This window comes from Impatiens glandulifera, chromosome 7, assembly GCF_907164915.1.
Source record: "Impatiens glandulifera chromosome 7, dImpGla2.1, whole genome shotgun sequence".
Classification (NCBI taxonomy): Eukaryota; Viridiplantae; Streptophyta; class Magnoliopsida; order Ericales; family Balsaminaceae; genus Impatiens; species Impatiens glandulifera.
This window is the reverse complement of record NC_061868.1, coordinates 39475083-39500111: the sequence shown is the minus strand read 5'-3', so window position 1 is coordinate 39500111 and position 25029 is coordinate 39475083. Positions and strand designations below refer to the sequence as shown.

At 24.4% G+C, this 25029-nt stretch overlaps 2 protein-coding genes, 1 long non-coding RNA gene and 1 pseudogene across 3 annotated transcripts; 2 read left to right on the top strand and 2 right to left on the bottom strand.

The window, feature by feature from the left end:
• Window positions 1–6219: 6219 nt before the first annotated feature.
• On the bottom strand, window positions 6220–6798 carry LOC124944502. Its single transcript, XR_007099903.1, has 2 exons — window positions 6621–6798; window positions 6220–6498 (listed from the first exon to the last, which is right to left on the bottom strand). It is a non-coding gene; the product is annotated as an uncharacterized LOC124944502 (long non-coding RNA).
• Window positions 6799–14438: 7640 nt separating this feature from the next.
• On the top strand, window positions 14439–15292 carry LOC124909869. The gene is made up of 2 exons (XM_047450500.1): window positions 14439–14466; window positions 14550–15292. Exons 1-2 carry the CDS (start codon window positions 14439–14441, stop codon window positions 15290–15292), a joined length of 771 nt encoding a protein of 256 aa, XP_047306456.1.
• A 1717-nt stretch (window positions 15293–17009) lies between these two features.
• On the bottom strand, window positions 17010–20061 carry LOC124909868 (annotated as a pseudogene).
• Window positions 20062–21268: 1207 nt separating this feature from the next.
• Window positions 21269–21934, top strand: LOC124909867. Its single transcript, XM_047450499.1, has one exon. It carries the CDS (start codon window positions 21269–21271, stop codon window positions 21932–21934), a length of 666 nt encoding a protein of 221 aa, XP_047306455.1.
• The last annotated feature ends 3095 nt before the right edge of the window (window positions 21935–25029 follow it).

The following is a 25029-nucleotide window of genomic DNA, read 5'->3' as shown; positions in this document are numbered from 1 at the left end:
CAAATAAATAAATTTTTGGCAAGACTTGGGATTTGATAATTTAATAATTTCTTCTAATAATAATATTTTATTTAACCAAAAACAAAATCATAATATATCTAGAAATTATAAAAAACTGTCTCAATTTTTTGAAATAATTTAATAAGTTATATTATTCATACAAATTGTATATTTTATTTTAATAAACGGATTCAAATAATAATAATATTTAAATTAGGAATAAAATTAGGAGAAAATCCTCCTATATATTCTGTTTTTAGGTGTGACAATATCTTATATATTTCTGTTATGGTCACTATACACTACCATTCACAAATCACAATATACAGTTCAATACGATTTTTCTGAACAATCAACATACCAAGGTTATCATGATATGATACATGCAAAGGATCGTCCACGCCTTGCATCATTATTCCTTTTATAGTTGTTGTCGATTTCTCTCCACCTTCTTGCAAATTAGTTACAGTTCTTGTCAGACTTCTTTCAATTTCTTTTGCGGTCGTTTTCCTTAGCCGAAATCTCTTCACCTCTAGTTAAATCGCTTTCTTGCTATGATACCATGTAAAATCTTGAAGAGATTTTAGTAGAAGAAGAACAAGCTAGAGAGAAATTAGGTTTCGATGAAATTAGAATTAACAAAAAGTGGCAGATCCTAAGGGGTTGCCTCCCTTTTATATATGTCAAAAATATTACATTGGTCCCTATTGTTTTAACTACTGTATAAACTAAATATTTACATAATATCTTGCTTTATAACATAGCAACAAACATAACAGTATTAATATATAAATTATAGTTAAACATAATTAAACTACATACTCAATAACATAGGCATACCTATGCAAACATTAATCATAAATTTAACATTATATAGTTGAGAAATGATAGGGAGGATGAATTTGAAAAAGTGCATATGCAAATGAGAAATATGTGGCTCAATCTAAATAATTGAAAAAAAATTCACAACCTCCAAATAAGGGAGAGTTAGCTATATAATTATGCCAGATTGCCATGGGAAAGATTGAAAAGATTGTCATTTCATTTATTTATAATAAATAATCATTTCTAATTAAAAACACTTAATTTCCAGATTCTTCACTTTTCGTCTTCATTGAATCTTCTTCAACTTCTATCTTCAAACTTTTCTCTAGTTTTTGTTCAACTTCAAGTCTCCAATAACAAAAAAATTGTTATACTTTTTACCTCTACAACATGACTATATATGCAAGTAAGTAATGTTTTCATTTGTGTTCGTAAATTTTCAATATAATTACTTGTTTCAATGTTATTTAATGAGGTTAGGTGTTCTTCAACTTTTACAATCTTAGGCTTATTTATTAACTTAATCTTCAATTCTTATTTTGTAGCTTTACTTCCCGTTTTAATAGCAACAAAGTTGATTTCTTCTATAACTTCCACAAGACTACAACACACTTAGGTAAGTAATATTTTCATTATATATAGATTTTTTTTATTTAATACGAGCAATATCTTGATTGCTAGACCTTTTCCTATTATATATAATATATGCATAACTGATATATGCCCTAAGAGATTTAGGCGTACTTTCATTATATATAACATCAAATATTATATAAATTTCTCTAGTGTTCGATGGATTTTCACAACTCACAAACTATGTTTGTAATAAAATAGTAATATTATCATTTTGTTTTGAAATAATATATAATTTAATAAAGTAATGCAATAAATAAATTTATATTTTATAAAAGTAAAAATAAAGGGATAATTTTTTAAGGCCCCTAATTCTTTTAAAAAAAATTAAATTAAAATTCATTACTAATTTTAAATCACTTTTATAAATTAATAAACTTATTAGAAATATATTTAATATTTAATATTTTACTATTCTTAACTATATTTTAGGAATAAGAGTTCAATATTTTGTTTATATATTAATTTTATAAATATTAATATATAATATATAAGCAAATAAGTTAAATAATCATGTTAATGTTGATTTTTTTTTATTGATTTTGTAGATTTTGATTTAAATGTGTTGAAAAGTATATTTAATTAGGATTTTTTTTTTAGGAAAGATGATTTGATTTTTGAAGTTTTGTGATTAATTAAGAATGATGTACTATCAGTTTTAAGTTTATTGGTATTTTCGTAGTATTGATGAATATATATTATGTAGTATGGATGAATTTATATTATATAGTAGGGATGATTATCTGTCTATTGGGTATACCTTAATGTTTTATCCATACCTCATACCTTATACCTTACATAAAATTTCGGTATGCAAAAAATGCATATATTTACCTTACCTTAATTTCGGTATACCTTGATTTCGATATACCTTAATTTCGGTATACAAAAAAATCATACATTTACCTTACCTTAATTTCTGTATACCTTAATTTTGGTACAGTATTTATTTTACCTTTGATACCTAAAAAATATATTAATTTAAAAAAAATTAATCTTATCGGTAAGGTAAAAATTGCATATATTGAATAATATTTCGGTATAATTATATTTTGATATTGTTTAAAAATTATATTTCTATAATTAAATTAATATCAAATCTATTTAATTATTTCCTTATAAGTATTAAATATAAATATTTATATAAACTTATAAATATTATTTCGGTATATCTCGATATACCAAAATTTTAAAAATCTCATACATTTACCATACTAATAATTTCGGTATCGGTATCTTACCTTACATTTTATTCGGTATACCTTAAAAGTCGATATTTTCGATATATTACGGTATGGTATTTTCGATATATCTTTAATATCGATATATTTTCCCACCCCTAGTTTAGGTTAATTATATTTTATAGTAAAATATTATATTTAATTTATATAATTTTAGTTTAAATGTATTAAATAAAATATATTTTTTTAATATTTAATATCGGGTAATGGGGTACCCGTTGGGGATCGGGAACACGACGAATCGGGGATGAGGATATAAATAGAGATACCTGTCGGGTAGTAAATTAAAAATCGGGTTCAGGGAAGGGTACTTCACTACTTGGCGGTAGAGCGGTCAAATAGGCCAACCCATGGAGGGGCGAACCTACCCACCAAAACCCATCGTTTGACGGGTCGACGGTGGCCGGCCCTCCATCCCAGCGGGCTGAAAATCCCCAACCCAAGGTGACTTACAAGCAGGGGCGGAGCCAGGATGAAAAATTACCTGGGGCTGACTCCAACTTGCACCTCAGATTTAACTTTCTATGTTTGGTTTTTTTTTTCATGTAATTGATACAATAAATTAATAAATTCAAACATATAAAATAAAAGATGTATGAACATTTACTTTATGAAATTATAAAATAAAATAGTACATTCAAAACATTTAAAACACACATTATTGAAGTTGTGCCCTTCTATTCTTCTTAGAATAAAATTCTTTAATTATTGTATCATTATCAATGTTTTCAGACAACTCTCGTTCAATATAGACGATCATAGAATCTGTTAAAAACTCTTCTTCCATCTTGTTACGAAGAGTTGTTTTCACGAGCTTCATAGCTGAAAATGCTCGTTCCGTTGTTGCTATAGAAACGAGAAGAGTTAAAACAAGACGAATCAACCTGTCAATTAAATAAATATATTAGTATAAGTAAACAATATAACTATATTTCATAGATTATAACAAATGATAAAATTACCTATCGATCAAATTGTAGGTTTTTGACTTATTTATCTCAACTAATCTTCGACATAATTCAGAAATAGTTGATAAATTCTGAAATCTTTCATTGACGGGCATGTCAAACTCATAGTGAGCCAATTGTGTTCTCAAGTGGTGCAAATCTTGTGCATCAAAATTTAGATGATAGAATTTCTCAGCAAGTTGATAGATGTGATCAACATTAAGAAGTTTAAAGTTGTCTTTAGGTTCCAAAGCACCACTGAGCTTAAGAAGTTCGACTGCCTCGTCCTTGAATCTACCATTGAGCTCTTCAATTTGAAAATCTATTGCAGCAACAAATACATCAACTTGATAGTGGTGTTTAACTGTAATCAAATCCTTTTGTTGACAAGAACGACTTCTACTAGATTTGTAACAAGCTTCCATCTGAGGTATTTCAATGCATACTTTTTTGAAACTTCTTCCACGCAACTGAGTAAATTATCAAACCCTTGCTCTCTCAAAACATGAAGCAAAGTTTTAGTAGTTGAAACATGCTCCATTGCATCGATCATATCTTCCGGTAACAATCATCGATCATATATGCTCAAAAGATTTGATGGATGTATTAAACGTTTAAGAAAAAAAGAATAATTGTGGGCATCTTTATAAGAAAAACTATAATATATTATATAATATAATATAATAATATAACAATAACCGCCGGATGTTTTTTAATTTAATTAGGTGGAGCCCACCATAATCAAAAAAATATTTTAACCGGATGAGAAGTTTGATCATTCTTTAGAGGGGACTTTTATTCACTTTGTTTTTTTTTTAATTTCATTGGGTGGAACCCACCATAAAAAAAAAAAATATTTTAATAACTTGGGTGGGGCTGGAGCCCACCCTAGCCCCCTTGGTGGCTCCGCCCCTGCTTACAAGTTAGGTGGGTCATCCCGCGGGTTGTCTCACTACAAATAAAAATAAATAAAAATCATTAATAATTTTAGAAAGAGTTCAACAACATGATCAAATAGTCATAATACACACCAAACAAAAGTCTTGTCTATCGTTACATTAATTGATCAAATAGTTCAACAAAGTAACTAAAATTTGAAAAATTCATAAAATAGAAATTTCAGTAAAGTCAACATTATTTAAATATCATTAATTAAGATATAATCCATGCAAAATTCTTCTCCTTCATTGCCTCTCTTCAATGTCTGCATCAGCATCCTCTAGAACATTTGATCAATGCTTGAACAATATTGATATAACTGTTACGTTGCTTTCTTGATTTTTATCTACACACAAAAATGAAGGTAGTAAAAAATTCAAATCAAAATAAACTAATATATGAAGTCACAAGTCAAAAATAAGACAAGAACATAATTAAAATTTTTTAAATAAAATTATGATTTACATGCTTCATCTAGGCTCTAATACTAGAATACTCAACAAATTCAAATAGTAAATCATATTTAATTATTGCACAAATCAGTAGCTCTCGTGAAATCTTTTAGTCTATTTTCTTAGACTTCATCTTTCCATCTTAATCAAGAATCATTTGTCATACGTCGTGAAACTTCAATTTGTTGCAAGTTTTAACATGACGCCACAATGTAGAAGTCTCATAATGTTTATCCCACATATATATTGTTTTTTTGCATGCATTACAATCAGCTTTTTCTATATTATCAATATCTTTCATTTTCTTAAAATACATTCAAATATCATAATATTCCTTAGACTTTTTAGATGACCCTTCATCATGCTTAGCCTTTTCAAATTCATCAATATCCAAATTAATACATTGATTTTGAGAAGAGTCCATTTCGAAAATGAATCTGTTATTTAACAAAATATTAAATTTTAGACTTTCAGTGTGAAGTTTCTTGAACTTAAATCATGTTTGAATCCACGAACACTTGAGGGCGAGAACGAAGAGAAGAAATGCAGAACAAATAAGTAGTCTAGGAGACGTATTAAGTATTGACTGCTTTCTTCCTAAGAGAGAAACAAAATAGGGATATGTGGCATATGCCTATAAGACTATAAATGAAATTAGATTTTTTTGTCAACCCATGGGCTAACCCAAGCCCGAACGCCTAGGCCCGTGACCCGAGCAGGCTGGTCTGTGTAGGCCCATTTCCAAATGGATTGTTAATATTTTAACCCAACCCATCTAAATTATTTGGGAGGGCGAGCCAACCCAACGGTTCTATCCCTAAAAATGAGAGTGTTATATTTTTTTAAAAAATTTAAACCATGTTACATATTTTTAAATTATTATATTTTTTAATACTTTAATTTTGAATATTTATTAGTTTTATTTTTAAATTTATCTTTTATAACTAACACTTTTTTCATTGTTTACAATTTTATATTGTGATCAAACATATTATTTTTCAACGACAATAAAAATGACCATCACTTTTCATATACATTTTTACAAGTACACTAAATTCAGCAAATTTGACATATTTAACAACTGTAAAATCATAAAAAAAATGATTGAAGAATACATTTAACTAAATTTAATTTTACTCATTGGGTGACAATTACATCGATTAATATTACACAATTTCGCACTAGTTCTAAAATCTTATTTCATCTTAATACATTATTAGAAACAAGCTCCAAGAATTACAAATACAAAAAAAAAAATTTTTTTCCTTGGGAGACAATATTACACAATTTCTCACTAGTTCCAATTCAATCCAGTTTTCGAATCCTTCATCAGCATCATCCGTTCCTTTGTCTGTCATCCAGCCCTCCGTCGACATCATCCCGTCCTATGAACTTGATGAACAAGGAATCGTTGAAGATCTGATGGTAGATTCTCCTGAGTTCTGCTTTCCCTGGCAGTTACTGTTCCATCAAATCAACAATCAGTAAAGAACAAAAAAAAAATAAAAATTAAACAAGCTGAAAATGAAGAAAATATATGAACATAAAATCTGAAATAGATTTAAGATCGGGTTGTAGAATACCTCATCCACCAAAGCTCGAAGTTTTATATAAACCATCATAGACGTAAACTTCATTAGAAGAAGTTACGCATACATGGTATTTGAATGTTCGCATAACGAGAAAAAGAAGATGGTGAGAGATGAGAATTACAAATTTTGATGAAACAAAATAAATAGAAGAAGAAGATGGTAAGAGATCGGAATTACAAATTTTGATGAAACAAAATAAATAGAAGAAGAAGATGGTGAGAGATCGGAATTGGTTCATTACAAAATTTGATGAAACATATTAAATAGGAGAAGAAGGAGGCGGCAGGCGGAAAAAACAAGAAAAACATAACTAGGGTTAGGGTTGTTGTGAACCTTCATTTGGGCCTTCTTTTTGGGTGTATGTGTGGTTTAATAAATAAATCAGTAAGTTAAAATATAATTTTATCCAATATATATATTTTTTTAAAATTTTACAGTTTTATCAATAATTTGTTAAAAAGTTAATATTAAACTCAATCTCATAATAAATAAATAAATAAAAATACAAATTTCATACTTCATATTAAATTTGTCAATTAAATTCTAAAATAAATATCCCTTATTTAAGAAGTAAATATTTTTTATTTCAAAATAGTGTAACAAACTTTGTATAAAGATTGAGTTAAAGTAAATAAGTAAAATAAGATCCACTAAAGTAGTTAAAGAGTCATTCATAATAGATTAAATGTCAAGAGTTCTCGATTTTCAAAACATCTTGATTAAAGTAATATTCACAGTTGAAGTTCTCTTATTTGAAAATTATTTGAAAATTGTAGAATGGACATTAAATTTTTAAAGTTAAAAATAAAAACAGAAAAATTAATATATAATATATATATATATATATATATATTATAATAACGTTTAAGTTTAAAAACAGGGCACTACCCCCTTATGAGACAAAACGAATCAAATTAAAAATTTTGTTAACTCGCAAATCATACCAACGAATTATGAAATAAGATAAGAGTCTCCAACTAAAAAATTAAATTAAAAAAATATAAAAAGTCTTTTTAAAATTATTAGTCTCCATATTTATTAAATTAATTTTAAAAATAAAATTTTATTTTTTATTAAAATATATATTTTATTTTCATAGTCTTTAATTAAAATTTCAAAAATGATTTATTTAATTTTTTTTATACTTTATATAATTAATTAATTTTTTTTATTATTTATATTTTTTATCTATTATTCTATTATTATAATATTATTTGTATTAAAGCTCAATTATATGTATAGACTAATAAAAGTTCAATTAAACTGTACCTACTATAAAAAAAAAATTAGTAATCATGGTTATTTTTTTTAAAAAAATTAATATTTATTAATTTAATATTCATTTTGTCTCTATCCTTCTTTTTTTATTAATTAATTAAATAATTTATCTACTTTTATTATTTTTTTCTTTTATCTATTCCTTTTTTTATTAATTAATTAAGTTATTTATCTCTTTTTACTATAACCTTTTTTGTCATTTTATTATTTTATTATTATTTTTATTTTTTCTACTATTTTGTTTCTTATTATATCAATATAAATTATTTTAAAATTATTTATAATGTATAAAATAATTCAATATTTACTATAATATATTTTATAGAAGAATATATTCATTTGTCCTTCCATGTGATTTTTACTTCATTTTGCATAAATATGACAAATACATAATTTGTATTCAACTTTTGAAAAAATAATTTGCACCACAAATAAATTTCATTGAAAAAAGATTATACAAATAATTATTTAATAAAAAATACTTAATAAAAATATGAAAATTTTAATTATCAAAACAATGAACTATTTTATACATTATAATATTAAAAAAATAGTCCCTAAAAGAGACTTAACAAATTTTAAAATAATTTATATTGATATAAAAAGAAAAAATTATTAAAAATTAATAATCAAATAGTAAAAAGTGATAGATAATAAAATAATAAAAATAACAAAAGAAAAAATAGTAAAAAGTGATAAATAGATTAATTAATTAATAAATAAAAAAAATAGACAAAATAAATGAAAAAATTATTAAAAACTAATAATCAAATAGTAAAAATTGATAAATAATAAAATAATAAAAATAACAAAAGAAAAAAGAGTAAAAAGTGATAAATAGATTAATTAATTAATTAATAAAAAAATATACAAAATAAATGAAAAAAATAGTAAAAATAAATAAATTAATTAATTAATAAAAAACTAGAGAAAAAAAATGAATGTTTAATTAATAGATATTAATTTTTTTTTTTTAAAGTAACCATCATTATTAACCGAGACTAGATGAGTAAATTTTTGATAGTAGATATGTTTAAATCGAACTTTCATTAGTTTATATGTCTAATTGCTACAAGTAGATGTGTTTTTTTTTCTTTAATACAGTTATATATTAGATTTTAAAACTATTTTAAATTTATTTATTAATTCAAATTCCAAATAATTTGTTAAAAAAATTATTTTTATATATTATTTTTATATTTATTATTTATACAATTATTTAATTTTCTTTTATTCATTATATATTATTAATTAACAATGATTAAATATATATATAGTTTTAACATGAATTTAATAACGACACGTGGTCTAGTGGTTAATTGTTCACCTTTTATATATGAGACGAGTTTAAGTCTGAAGAATGTCCATAGGAGAGTTTAGTAAGTTAGAAATTTATTTTGGTGGAATAATAGTTATTTTTAAATTAAAAATTGAACTATATTTTTATTTAACTATTACCAATATTATCTTTGAAAGATAATATAATAGTATGTGTGAGTCGAAATTTGAGAGATGAGAATTATGGTTCAAATTGAGAGAGTGAGTGTTAATAACGAGATTAATAATACGAGATGTCGATTTAAGAAGGTCAAAAGTAAGGATATAATCAAGACAAAATGCTTAAATTGAAGTTTTAATGATAGATAATTAAATATTGTTTAAACTTTAAAGTGAGGATACAGATAAGTCAATTTATTTTGATGGATTATTAATTTTTTATTATTAATTAACTAATATATTAAAAAACCCGAATATTAGTAATGAGTGAGGGTAAAATGTCATTACAAAATGCACAAAGTGAAATAACCAGTAATATGAGGTTAATTGATAAATGTTTGAAGTGATTCACAATATTAGTAAATCTTGAATTTATTTTTAGTGTAAAAAAAAATGATTAATATCATTTAGAAAATCGGATGAATATTAGTTTCTTATAAATTCTTTCTAAAAATTTTTTAACTATTTTTTTATTTAATCATTATTAATATTATATTTTTATAACATGAAAATATATTTATAATAAAAAATTAATAAGTAAAATGATATTTTAAATAACTAAAAAATGAGATATAATATGAGTTTATATAAAATGTTTTAAGGTGAGGTAAGGAAATTAATAATGAGTCAATTGAAAAATATTTGAAGTAAGATCATAAAATTAAAATTATAAGGTTAAAACTTAATTTGGGTGACAAAAACAATTAATTAATTTTTAAATACGAATGAATATAATTTTTTTTTTAATCATTAATAATATTTCTTTTTCATCAATTATAATAAGATATTTTATAATAAAAACCTAATAAGTAAAAATGATATTATAAATATCAAGGTTTTGAAAACCATTCTGAACTCCGTTTAACAGTCCAACCGGTTCAACCGAATTTAAGTTCTCTTCTCTCCGTCTTCTTCTATCCCAGGTCACCACTTGGTGAATAAACTCTACACCCAAGATGGTGTCTCTGTAAGAAGGACGTCAAGGTGAGTGTCTATGCAAGAAGGACATCAGCGAAACCCCAACCCCAGGTCTGATTGATTCATTGTTTGAGGGTATTGATTTTTATTCAACCATCACTCATGTCCAGAGTGTAAGGTGTTCCAAGTGAGAGAGTACAATCAACAAAAGAATCCCATTGATAATCTTAATTGATTCATCTTGCATAGCCGATGTCTGATTGATTCATTGTTTGAGGGTATTGTCCAGAGTGTCCCACTGATGTCTTCTTCTTGAAAGCCGATGATCCAGTCGAGAGAGAGGAGAAGAGGTAGGTAGATCAGTTTTGAAGAGAGAGATGAGAAGAGATAGGTAGATCAGTCTTGAAAAGAGAGAGGAGAAGAGATAGATCAGTCTTAAGAGAGAGAAGAGAGAAGAGGTCCAGGGTTTTAATGTTTAAAATAAAGACCTTTCGGACCGGATATTTTCGGCTCGTTTTTTCGGTTGAACCGTCCGATCGGACCGGATTTTGACCGATTCGAAAGGTGACCGCATTAAAGTAAAAAACTGAACCGTCTCTTCAACCGTTTCGCGGTCGGACCGGTTGAACCGACGGTCCAACTGCGTATTTTAAAACCTTGGTAAATATAATAAATGATAATAAGAGTACCTTGGTAAATATAATAAATGATAATAAGAGTTCACTGCTAAAAAAAATAGTAACAATATTATTAACGAGAAGTCTATAGTAGATTAGTTTTAGTTATATCGTACCATTAAGTCTAAATTTATTTTGGATGAATAAAAAAAATCAATATTAAATTTTTTAAAAATATAAGTTTTTTAATTAGCTTATTAAAAATTAATTGTTATTTTTATTTAAATATTATTTTTTTATGTTTTAACAACCCAGCCTAATGAAATATTTTATACTAAAATTATAAGTGAAATTACATTTTCAAGAATAATAGGAATATTTTAATTATATATATATAATTAATATATGAGAAATGATTAGGTGAGGGAATTTGGTGAGGGAATTTGGTGAGGGAATGACGTGGCATAATATTATTCGCTGAAAAAATCAAATAATTTCTCTCTTTCCTCATACTTTTACATTTTCCAATGAAGGTGAATGAAGGTGATGTCACGTCATTCCCTTACCAAATTCCCTCTCTCTATCACTCCTCTTAATATATATATATATATATATATATATATATATATATATTCAAATAATAAAAAATATATTTAATTCTATATTTTGACATATTTTAAATAAAGGATAAATATTTGTTATTTTAATTTATAATATTATTATAAATGTTACACAAAATATTATAAAATTGAATTATTATTATTTTTAATAAAATAATAATTAATGTTATTGTTTAACCTAAAAACAATTATATATATAATAAGACTTATTTATAGGTATATATAGTTTTGAAAAAAGAATTTTATAGTGTTTACATAAAAAAAAATTGATTTGATATTATATTTTAATAAATATTTCACTATCAATAATAAACTGTTTTTGAAATTTTATAGAGGATAAAATAAAGCTAAGTAATTCGAGGAAAAATACAAACATATATTTAGTTCAAATATTATTTTCACCAATTTGATACGATATAAAAATGATAATTATAAAATAAAAAATAAAACTAAATCAATAAAACGAAAAAACTAAAATTTTGAATAAAAATATTAACCATATTTACAAGATTTTATTTCAGTTGTCCCAATCTAAACAAAATTTCTATAAAAGAAAACTTATAATAAATGTGAAATTAGATTATTTCACATAATATTAAAAAAAAATGGAACAAATAAAAGAATAACATACACTATTCAAATTTCTCAAACTTATATATTTTATATAAATAATGTCTATCAATTATAATTATGATATTATGAAATTAATATCAAACACAATATAATGATAAAATTTATGTGTAAATAATTATTAATTTTTTTAATTCATGTGTAAAGTTGTAAATAAAAAAATTGAAACTTAAATGTGTTATATTTTTATATAACAAAATTTACTATATTAATTAAGCTTTTTTAAACTAGTTAATATGGAATAATTGATATATTATATATTTTGATTTAATTATTTTTATATATTTTTTTTTATAATTTTGTCTTAATTATTTTGCTTGTATATTTGTCCGTCATCTCCAAGAGAAATTCTTCTAGTAATAATAGTAATATTTAAAAAGATAAAATGTTATGAATTTAATTTTTATTAAAAATATTTTAAATTTAAGTTGAGAAAAACATAAACAAGAGATAACAACTAAAATTGTTTTTCTATGTATTTAATTAGTATATGGGAGATTGCTTTTAGTTTTATGACTTTTTTTAATTTGTTAATTTAATATATGGCTTTTTTTTAAGTTAGTTTTGCTATGAATTAATTAATTAAAATATGAAATGTTATTATTCCTTGTAAGGTTTTTTCATTGGTAAACATAATTTTAACCCTGATTTTATTTATATTTTGGTCTAGTTGTGATTGTTATTAATTTTTAAAAGTCATATGTGATTTGTTTAGCAAATAAAATTAAAATATTTAAGACATACGATAATAATTAATTAGTTTATTTGTTAAAAAATAATATTTAATTAATCTAAAATTAAAATCATAAAAATTTATCAAAAAAGATTTTTTTTTTTTTTTTTTTTTTTGTATTTTTACGTAAAAAGAAATTCTTTATAATTCAGTCACATCTTGTATATAAATAAAAATATCTTATTTTAATAATATCATAAAGTACTAATAAAATAGTTGACTTTTAAGGCGGAGTAAATGTAATGTATTTAGGTTAAGTGTAATTTTTAACTTAAAATAAAATAAAAAATAGTAGGTTAATTATATTTTTTTATTATTATATAAATAAATAAAATAGTTGAGGTTAATTTTATTTTATGTTATTATATAAATAAACATAATTTATAGGATAAATAAATAATGAACCGACTAGTGAGAAGAAGGTTCAAATAATAAACATAATTGTTTTGCTAAAATGTTCCTAATATTTAGGTAATTTGGAATAATATTATCACACATATTCTTAAGATTTAATAATTTGGTTTGAACAAAATATATATATATTTAATATAAAAAATATTATTGTATTATTTGAGCAAAAGATCAAAATATACTTAATAATAATAATACTTTAATATTTTAAATCATTTATTTAATGAGATTGAAGAAAATATAATTGATGGGACGATAATTAGTTTAAATAATCTTAAATAAAATTCACTTATGCCTCTACTATTTGGATTAGTGGGTGTGAAAGTGTCAAAAATGTTTTTATAAAATTAATTATAATATTCAAAATAATTATAAATTTATTCAATAAATAACATGAAAACGTATATAACAAAAAATGTTTTATTTAAAATTTAATAATTAAGAATATTAATAATGATAAAAAAAAATATAACAATATTAGTTTTCTGTAAAACAAAATAAAAAATTAATACCATACAAAAAATAAAATTAAGTTACAATCAAAAAAATTACAAATATATATAGTTGATTATTTGGAAATATATATTATATAATTATATCACATAATAAACTAATAATTATAAATGTATATGATTTATAAACTTTTTTGTTTATATATAAAATCAAATAAATAAACTTATGGCGAGACTTGGGATTTGATAATTTAATAATTTCTTTTAATAATAATATTTTATTTAACCAAAAACAAAATCATAATATATCCAGAAATTATAAAGAACTGTCTCAACTTTTTGAAATAATATATATAATTTATAATTTTAATATATTTTATAATCCATACTAATAACATATACAATTATAAATTTACCCCACTTAATAAGTTATATTATTTATACAAATTGTATATTTTATTTTAATAAACGGATTCAAATAATAGTAATATTTAAATTAGGAAAAAAATTAGGAAAAAATCCTCCTATATATTATGTTTTTAATTATGACAATATCCTATATATATTTCTCTTATGGTCACTATACACTATATCATTCACAAATCACAATATACAGTTCAATAACATTCTGATTTCTTTTCAAATAATCTAATATGAGATCATCCAAGAAGCCCACGTTTGGTAAGTTATCATTTGCTTTCTTTTTTATTTATTTAAAAGAGACCATTCCCATATGTATTATAATTAATTTTGGCTTGTTTCAGGTAGTAATAATAATAGATATGTTTGGAAGCCTGCCGCTAATCCGTCATGGGAGAAAAGGTTTTGTAATGAAATTGGAAATATGTCATGGCCAGACTTGTTAGAAGCCGAGAGGTATATTCATACATACCCAGACGTCATGAATTGGAAAGATTCCGCAGTCGAAGAAGCATTCCACGGTGCCAAGAAACGTTTTTGGGCCAATATCAATGGGCTGCCTTGCGATATACCACTGCCCGATCCTGACATCTATAATCATCATGTAATAGAGAGTAACAACGATGATGATGGTGATCAAGAAGAAGGAGATCCTTATGATGGTTACTCCATTGAATGGGATGATTTGGACGACATTTCAAACGTAGAAAACGACTTTGTCCAACCCTTACCCCCAACCGAATGGGGCGAGAGTTCGAACGAGCCCATACTTGCGACTGGGTGGGGAGAGGGTTTCGACGAGCCCGTACCCGTGACTAGATGGGGAGACAGTTTTAACGAGCCCAAGCCCGTACCTACAAGTGGGTGGGGGGAGTCCTACAAACATATCGTCCCAACCGGGTGGGACGACGATAATAATAATGTAACCGGAGATAACAAACACATAACTGTGACAGAGTGGGACATTGATAATTATTATGTAACCAAACACGTAAACACGAAGTCGAGATACAAAACCTCAAGGTTGAACGGTAATAACCGAAAGAATAAGAATTTTGGGTTCAATCGTCGCCCTTTTAACCGATGAACGTGGATAGTCGATAGAGTTTCAGTTAAGTTTTTCATTGCTTTTTATTTTATTTTTAATTTGTTTAGCATGTTTGATTTTAATATGAATAATATCATTTAATTTTCTTAATATGTGTACTATGATTCTATACTTCATATAAAATATAATAATTTATATATAATATAATAATTTATATATTTAACAAATATATATATATATATATATATATAATTTAAAAAACATATTAATATATAATTAATAACTATAATAAATTATTTATAATAATTTAATAATAAATATTAAAAATAAATAAATGCATCATTTTTATAATAAAAATTTGAAGAGATTTGAAATGTGAAATTTAAAATTAAAGAAAAATAAAATAGTTAAACATCCAATTTCAAATGTGTCATATAACTTTCCAACTAATTAGCTGCATAACTCATATTCTACTTCTTCCTTTTTTTAAATAAAAAAAACATTTTTTATTAAATTCAAATATTAGTTATATATTAAAAATTAATTAATAAATAATACAAGATAATGTTTATAAAATAAAAATTAATAATTAATTATTTAAATATTAAATTGTATAAATAATTTATAAAAATAAAATTCTCATTACAAATATCCAACTAATGCAATATTATCAATAAAAAAAATACATTATTTGATATTTTTTTAAACTTATTTTTAATTATAAATATATATAATTTATAACTTTTTATATCAAATCAAATAAAATTTTGATGAGAATATTAGTTAATTTGATAAAAGAATAATTAATAATTTTTTCAATAATAATATTTTATTTGATCAAAAATAGATTAAAAAAATAAAAAATATATTAAAATTAAAATAAATACCAATAGCAATAACTTTACTAGAGTACTAATAGTAATGTTTAAATTAAAAAATAAATAATTTAAAATAAATTAGAAAATAATTAAATATCTATATATGTCACATTCCATAATTTATAGGAAAATTAAAATTCTATAATATGCCGTATATCCAGCTATATAATTAATTATTATATAAAAGATATAATTAATATGTAGAATAGACATAATAATAAAATAATTAAGTAGTTATATTAGAGTCATAGTCGGCACAGCCACAGTAAATAAAAAAAAATAAAAAAAAATAATATATATATATATATATATTTTTTTTTGTTAATCTAAGTCAAGTTTAAAAAATTGATAAAAAAAATGTTCTTGGTGAGGTTTGACCTATAACCATTTTACATTTAAAATTACAATAGATTTTAGTAAATATCTTAATATTTTTAACAAGTAGGCTACCCTAGAGAGTGGGTTGCCCTAGCCCGAGGGCTTGCCGAACTTACCCAGGGCCGACCCTCCGACCCTGATTAATACATATATAATATTATTATAAATTATATTTGTATTGTATTAACATAATATTACTAGAATGGTCAGTGCCGGACTTGAGATTTCGAGTATGAGGCGAGCACAAAACTTGGTGCCCTCAAAACTTAATATTTTTACATATATTTTTTTATCGATTTAAATATAATAGTATTTGTAACATAAATTTTAGAAATAAAATATTATCAAAACAACATGTCATAAGTAAATACTAAAAAAACAAAGAAGATCCAAACAAAATATAAAATTAATGTTCCGAACTAGTACATAGTCACTTGAATATTACTCGTCTCGTATTTTTTGAAGCGAAAGTATTGATCAAGTTTGCATAATCAACTTTCTCAACAATTTTTTTCTCGATAGATAACATAACTAACCCGTTTAGTCTTTTTTGCGACATAGTTGATCGAAGATAAGTTTTAATCAACTTCAATTTGGAAAAACTTTTTTCCGCAGATGCAACAATAACTGGTATAGTCAGCAAAACTCGATATGCGATATAGGAATTTGGATAACAACCATCCATTGTTTTCAAATAATTCAGCACATCAATCGCTCTTTTTGTTTCTCCGGGTAATGAATGTCTTAACAACTTTAGTTCTAGAAATAAATCTGATCCATCAACATCGGAGTGCCCATCATATGTTAAAGAATTTTGAAGATTGACACATGAGCTCAAGAGACCATCATCATCAATAGACTTCAACTTCTCCAAAATAAATAAAAACTCAAAGATTTCTTCGTACTTTTGAAATTTCTCAAACCGAGTTTGAAGTGAAGAAATAGCTTGATCAATTATAAATAAGAAGTAATTAACTCGAAAAGATTCTTTAGAAGATTGAGTTACCTCTTCACTGTTGATATCATCAAATTGTCTCTTTCTCCGAATGATGCATTTTTCTCAGAAAATAGGTTCAATTCCCATTTCACTTGCAATATGTTCGGCTTCAACCAAGGCTTGATCAAATTGTCTCTTTCACCGAATGATGTGTTTCCTTTTTCTTTTTCCAGAATGCTTGTTCTTATTATTTTTTCTTTTTCCTTGATATTGTTGATAAATGAAAATCGTGCAATTCTTTTCTCTAAGTATGATAGTGTTTTTTATTTTTATTTTTTTGGATATAAATTAAATTAGGGCTTATCATTGATAGGTTATCAATTATTATTTATGGCTTTTTAAAAATAAGCCTATGAACATATCATTATATTTTTTTTTTAAAGATTTTGGTACCCAAAAAATATTTGGATCTGAGACAATTACACATGTTAGCCTAATTTGTAACTATAAATTGATTAAATAAGTATGTTTGGTTTAAAAATAAAATAAATTTAAAAATATTAAAATCTACAAATTAATCTTTCAAAAAGTTAAAATCAATTCAACTTGTTTGATTATTCAATTAAAATTGATAATAAAGAAATTTCGATTATATAAATTATTATCCGCATCTAACCCTAAATACAAATGAATTTTATAAATCAGATATTATATAAATTATTAAAAGTATCTAACCCTAAATTGAAGTGAATTATTAGTATCATTAGGTTTTGACAAGGACGACCAGTAGGATGTGCATTCCTACTTTGGTTAGTTATGACAATTTAAACTTTTTTTTATTAAACAAATTCAGAAAATTAACAGTATATTACTGAATTTTTTTATTAACATAATATTAATTAATATATTTTGAGTGATATTAAATTGATTTAGTTATTTGAATAATAATTATATATGACTTTAATAAAAAAATTTTATATCAACTTACTATAATAAACAAATAATTTGTTCTATGTTATATAAAAGTTTGGATTCATTTGAGTGTTCACCATTTGACGTGTTTAAATAGAATGTTCAGGCTCGTTAAAATAGTTGAAATATTAACTCTAAGAGCAAATATGTTATCCTTCAACCAGGCTCCAACAAAGGGTAATGCAACTACATAGAATTCTATTTCAGAGGTCTAAATTTTAAATTTTTAGTATATAATATTATTAATTATATATTATAAAATATTTATTTTACAATATAATATTATATTTATTTATATTTATTTCTTTATAATAAACTAACTTATTTTTCTTTATATAATAATATATAATTTTTTCACTAAATATTATAAAATAATAACTTATTTCACTATATATTATATATAATATAATATTATATTAATTTTCTCTCTCTATATAATATAATACTTAATTTTTTTAAAGGGTTCGGATTACCCGGTCGAGAGATGTGGTTAGTTTGGATATATATATATGAGAATAAATGAATATTTGGGTCGGATTGTGGGTTGACCCGTCCATAAACTTAAAACGGTTAAAAATAAAATTAAAAATATTATATGTATGTTTCGAACATGCAACCTAACAAAACAAATACAATCATTTAACCAACTAGGCTAATAACACTTTATATTTTAAATTTAACACCAAATTTGATGAACGCATGACATTTTAACAATATAAGTTCAATTTTTAAACTAACTAATATATATATATATATATATATATATAATATATAATATATATATATAATATATAATACAATGATTCTTAATTTTAAAGTGTTCAGATTGTTGGGTCGAGTTCTGTGGTTAATTTGAATATATATGTGAGAATAAATGAATACTTGGGTCGGAACTTTTTAACTAACTATTATATATATATATATATATAATGATGCTTAATTTTTTTAAGTGTTCGGATTGTCGGGTCGAGAGTTGTGGTTAATTTGGATATATATGTGAGAGTAATGGATAGTTAAGTCGGATTGTGGGTTGACCCGCCTATAAATTTAAAACGGTTAAAAATAAAATTAAAAATGTTATATTTATGTTTCGAACTTGTAACCTAACAAAACAAGTACAACCCTTTAACTAAGTGTGATTGAGATATGATTTGTCGAGAGATAATAGGCCGGTATCAATTGAAAGTGATAAAAAAAATATGAATCAAATATTTGATTGACCAAAGTGTGAGATCACGATGTTAGATATTAAAAGAATATGAACCAAATATTGATTGACCAAGGTGAAAATATAAGGTCACGAGATGAGAGGTTCATTCGAAACAAATATGTGATAAGATATGTGAGAATATAAGTTCTTTTATCGAAGTGAATAAAATGTGGTAGGAGGACGTTCTATTTTTTATTTTAATATATTATTCGTGATTTATTAAAATTTTAAACATTGAATGCATATTATTATTATTTATATTTATATTTGTATCTATGTGGTTATATCTAATATAATAATATATTATTTTTTCTCTCATAACTTTTTTATATCACTAATCCTAATGTTGTTTATATTTTAGCCGTTTTTTCATCTCTTATATTTTATTTTATTTTTATCATAAATCCAACTCTAACCTAATTGTGAAAATCATTTTTGAGGTTACATTTTAATGCTCTTAATTTTATTTTTTTATTTGTTCATAATTTTTCTCATTTTAAAATATCTATCATATTTTTTTCATTATAAAATCATACACAGTATATCACAAATATTATTAAATAAGGCTTCAAAATCACCAAAAATTTATCAATACCACGGCAAATATTTTTTCCTTTTTTGAAATCAATGATCTAATTATATATTTAATTTTTATATTTAATATATTTTTAATCAAATATACCATTATTATATTTATTTTAATTTTTGAGAAATTAAAAATTTTGAATTTTATATTCGGCTTATAACTCAGAGGACCTGCCCTCAACTTATTCATGTATTGCACAATATACCATCCTAGTAACAAACTCAAAACAATAAAATTTTGAATTATTGACATATATAATTGATGTCAAAACTTTATGCTACTAGTAACAAGTAATGTTCCTCACTTGCACGGTCAATGACCAATCTCGTGTGATTGGAACATCTATGATAACAAGCAATGACTTTAATTGAAAATAAATACTTTTGATTATATTCTTTATAACTTTATTTAGTTTTGCTAGCAGATATTTATTATTTGTAATAGGCTTAGCATCTATATCCGGTTAATTTATTTTGAGTCTTCACAAATTATATATAATCTCATTTATAGAAAGAAATCTTGTAAATATATATAACATATTTGAAAAAATGAAAAAAATAAATAAGAAAGTCAAAGGAGAGAATGTAGAAACGATTTATTTTCTATTAGGACCCATTTCAGCTCCTATAAATAAATTGGCACATTTTAAAATAATTTAAAGTAACTAATCCTCCTTTTATTATTATCTTCTAGCCTCATTTCTCTTTAATTTCAAACTAAGATTTCTCCATTTAATACTCTTTAAGTAATCCAACTTATTTTCTCGTTTTGTCTTTCCGGGTCTAAATTTTGTGTTTTTCAAATTTTATGTGATGAATAATTGGACTAGGGAAAGAAATAATTTTCAGGTTCCAAGAATTGGATCATCACATTATAGAAAGTCTCACAATGGTTAGTTAAGCTTTTTGAATCCTAATATTTGTAAACAAAGATTAGACGATTCATGGAATTGGAAGTATACTTTTTTTATTGTTTCAGGTAATAATTAGATATGTTTGGAAGCCAACTATTCTGTCTTGGGAGAAGAAGTTCTACAAGCAAATTGGTAATTAATATGTCATGGCCAAGGTTCTTAGAAGCAGAGAGGTGTATTAATATCTTCCTAAACATCACAAATTGGAAAGATTCTGCAGTGGAAGAAACATTCCACAATGCCAAGAAACGTTTTTGGGCCAACATCAATGGGTTGGATTGCGATATACCACTGCCCGATCCGGACATCCACAATGATATAATCAACCAGAACAACGATGATGTTGATCCCGAACTCATCTTGGATTTAGACTATGAATTTGTCGTCCCAAATGATCAAGAAGGTGGGGGTAATCATTGTGATCTACATGATCCATATGCTGGTTACCCCATTGGTTGGGGTGATTTGGACGACATTCCAACAGCGAAAAACAATGTTGTCGAACCTTTACCCCCAACCGGATGGAGAGAGGGTTCGAATGAGCCCATACCCGTAACTGGGATTGGCAAGGGCTCGATTGTTCAAATACCCACGATTGGGTGGGGCTACGATTTCAACGAGCCCATACCCGCAACTAGGTCTGGAGAGGCTTCGAAAGTGACAAGATTGGGCGAGTCCTATAAATACATAGTCGCAACTGGATGGGGCGACGATAATAATTATGTAACTGAAAATATTGATTATGGTTCTTATAATCACATAATTGCAACTGGATGGTTCTGTGTATGTTGTAACGGAATGCAATAGATGACAAGCAATAAAGAACGACACCGATTTTAACGTGGTTCACCAAGATAAAACTTAGCTACGTCCACCAGAAAGAGAGAATATTATTAGGAGATCAGAATAGAGATTACATCAATACAGACTAAAGTTATGACACGAGTTTATATAAAACTGGAACTGGAAACGATGCTCTCAGGGCAAAGACTTCAACTTACTGAAGTGTCCGACTACACCTTTAAATTACACCTTTAAATAGGCTTTAACTAGTTCAACACAATATTTTAGTAAATAATATCCAAAGTATTATCAGAATACTTTCCTAGTTATATTACCTTAACAAAATATCACATTTATTTTTGTGTTAATCTTATTTTCTTAAATCAAGATTACACACTAAAAAAATATACTTTCTTTTTATATAATATTTTCTTTACTTACATCATCAATTCAAGACATCTCAGCCGTGTAACTAGAGATAACAATAACTGCAGAACTAATGAACTATTACGACAAGAATATAATGTTCCCCAAAATGAGAAAGAAGTGCAAATGAATTCTTCTAGAAAAATGTGCAAGGGTAAGAACATGAAGAATAACAATTTTGGGTACAATCATGTCGTCCACGCTCTAATAAATGGAGTGGTCGGGCTTAAAGAAATGGAATGCCCTGATTTTTTTAACCGAATAGTTCTTTATAGTTAAAGGGTAAGATTTACAAATTTTACTGTTTTTTATTTTATTTTTGTAGTATGATTAGAATATATAGATATTAATTCAATATCTTCTTTTATTATTAAGGAAATGATATATTTAAAATATTTTTTTAATTTAATGAAGGAGCAAAAATGATAGAATAAAATCCATAATATCACAATAGTAATTTGTCGGCAAATTTGACATCTACATTCAAAATTTTGTAAATAAAATTGACGCATAACTTAGCAGGATAAACATCTCACTGTAAACAAAATCAATATTTTATAGTATGTAAGAGTTAATCATTCAAAAACCATTTTAAAATGTGTAATATATATTTAAAACTCATAGATTTTTCAACACAAAGTAACAATTATAATTTCTGGCCAGGGCATTAGTATTAGGTTTGATACAAATTAGATTTTTAGGGTATTTAATGTAAAAGGTTAAAAAATCAAAGTCATCTCACTTATCGATCGAAGTCGTGAGATGTAGATTCGAAATTGAGGTGTAAGGGAGAAATTAGATTAGTGATGACAATGGGTACCCGTATATTCGATAATCGCAAGTATACAATGGTCAGCTTCAGGTATTTTAAATTAAGTTCGAGGATGATACACGATTATATTAATATTGAAAATAAAATATATTTTAATTCAACCATAAAATTACTTTTTACCTAACTAATAATGACAAATACCATCCTATTTTGGTAAAGTTAAGAATATTTGGTAAGTTTTTTTAGACACTATTTAATTTATTCTATTTTAACCCTTATTGTTTAAGAACTTTAAACGAGTTCTTCGTTGAAGTCTGACCTCAATATATATTTTTGATTGTCTAATTCTCTAGAGTTTTAATTTATACTCAATATATATTTTTAATTGTTTAATTCTCTATAGTTTTAATTTATAATCAATATATATTTTTGATTGTTTAATTCTTTATAGTTTTAATTTTATATAATTCAATATTTAAAACATAATTGTAAATTTTAAAGAATGAATAAATATATGAATTTAAGAAAAAGAAAATGAGACAAACTAATCCTATGTCATATCGAAAAATTAATTTGTAGCGAATGAGGCTAACTACTGGAGTGTACTGATTAGACTTGATGACTCAGTATTTATTTATTTTTCTTTTTTATATTCATTAATAATTTTCTATCTCTTTTCATTACTAATATTTTCTTTATTTATCTTAAATATGACGCATTCAATAAAAAAAATTCAATTATTATTATTAAAAAACATATAATAATTTATCTCTTTAATTTTTATTATTATAAATATATTTTTTTAAAATTATTGTAGATGCCACTATAAACCTATAAATCTCATTTTAATTATTTTGCTCACTATAAAGCATTTTAATTATTTCCCTCTTTCAATTATTTGTTTTCTTTTATTTATTAAAAAAATAAAATTTATTTTCAATAATAAAAATTACTGAAATTAAAATATATTAATTAGGAGAATAATAACATGGTGTGCTAGTTGAATGTTGTTGTAATTGATTGACCTTCATGTAGTTGATTTGAGTTTTAATAGTTGATTGAGTTTTTAGTAATTCCAGAAAAAGATGAGAAGAAGATGAACAGATATTAAAAGAAAAAAGAATTTAAGGAGAGAAAAGAGAGAAACAAAACTTAAGAGTTTAAAAAATAGACAATCAATTCGTTGAATAAAATGATTAATAATTTTTGTTTTTATTATTATTAATATATATATATATATTATTAAATTAATAGATAATAGAATTAATTAATTGAATTAAATTTTTTTATACTCTTGTATATAAATTTTAATTAACTTAATTAATTATTATTTATTTTAATTTTAATTATTTTTTATTATTAAAAAATAAAATTTATTTTTTTAATAAATAAAATAAAACAAATTATTAAAAGAGAGAAATAATTAAAATGCGTTTATAGTGGCATGTATAATAATTTAAAAAAAGAATATTTATAATAATAAAAATTAAATAGATAAATTATTATGTGTTTTTTAATAATAAAAATTGAATTTTGATTGAACATGAGAGAGAAAATTATTAATGAATATAAAAGAGAAAAATAAATAAATATTGAGTCATCAAGTCTAATGAACATCCGTTCGCTGCCTCATTCGCTACAAATACGTTCGCTGCCCCATTCGCTACAAATCTTTCGCTGCCCCATTCGTTACAAATCTTTCGCTCCCTTATCATCATTCATTTGAAAATTTACAGCAAACAATAACAACTAACGAATTAAAATAGAAAAATACAAGTTGTTCAATTCATTCATCTTTATTGATATAATTCCCTCATTATTTTTCTTACGGTTCAAAACTATTGACCAAAAAAAATCACGACTTCTTTGAACCTTTCTTTTTCCTTAACCTTCATCACTACAATTCCTCATTTTTTTATTC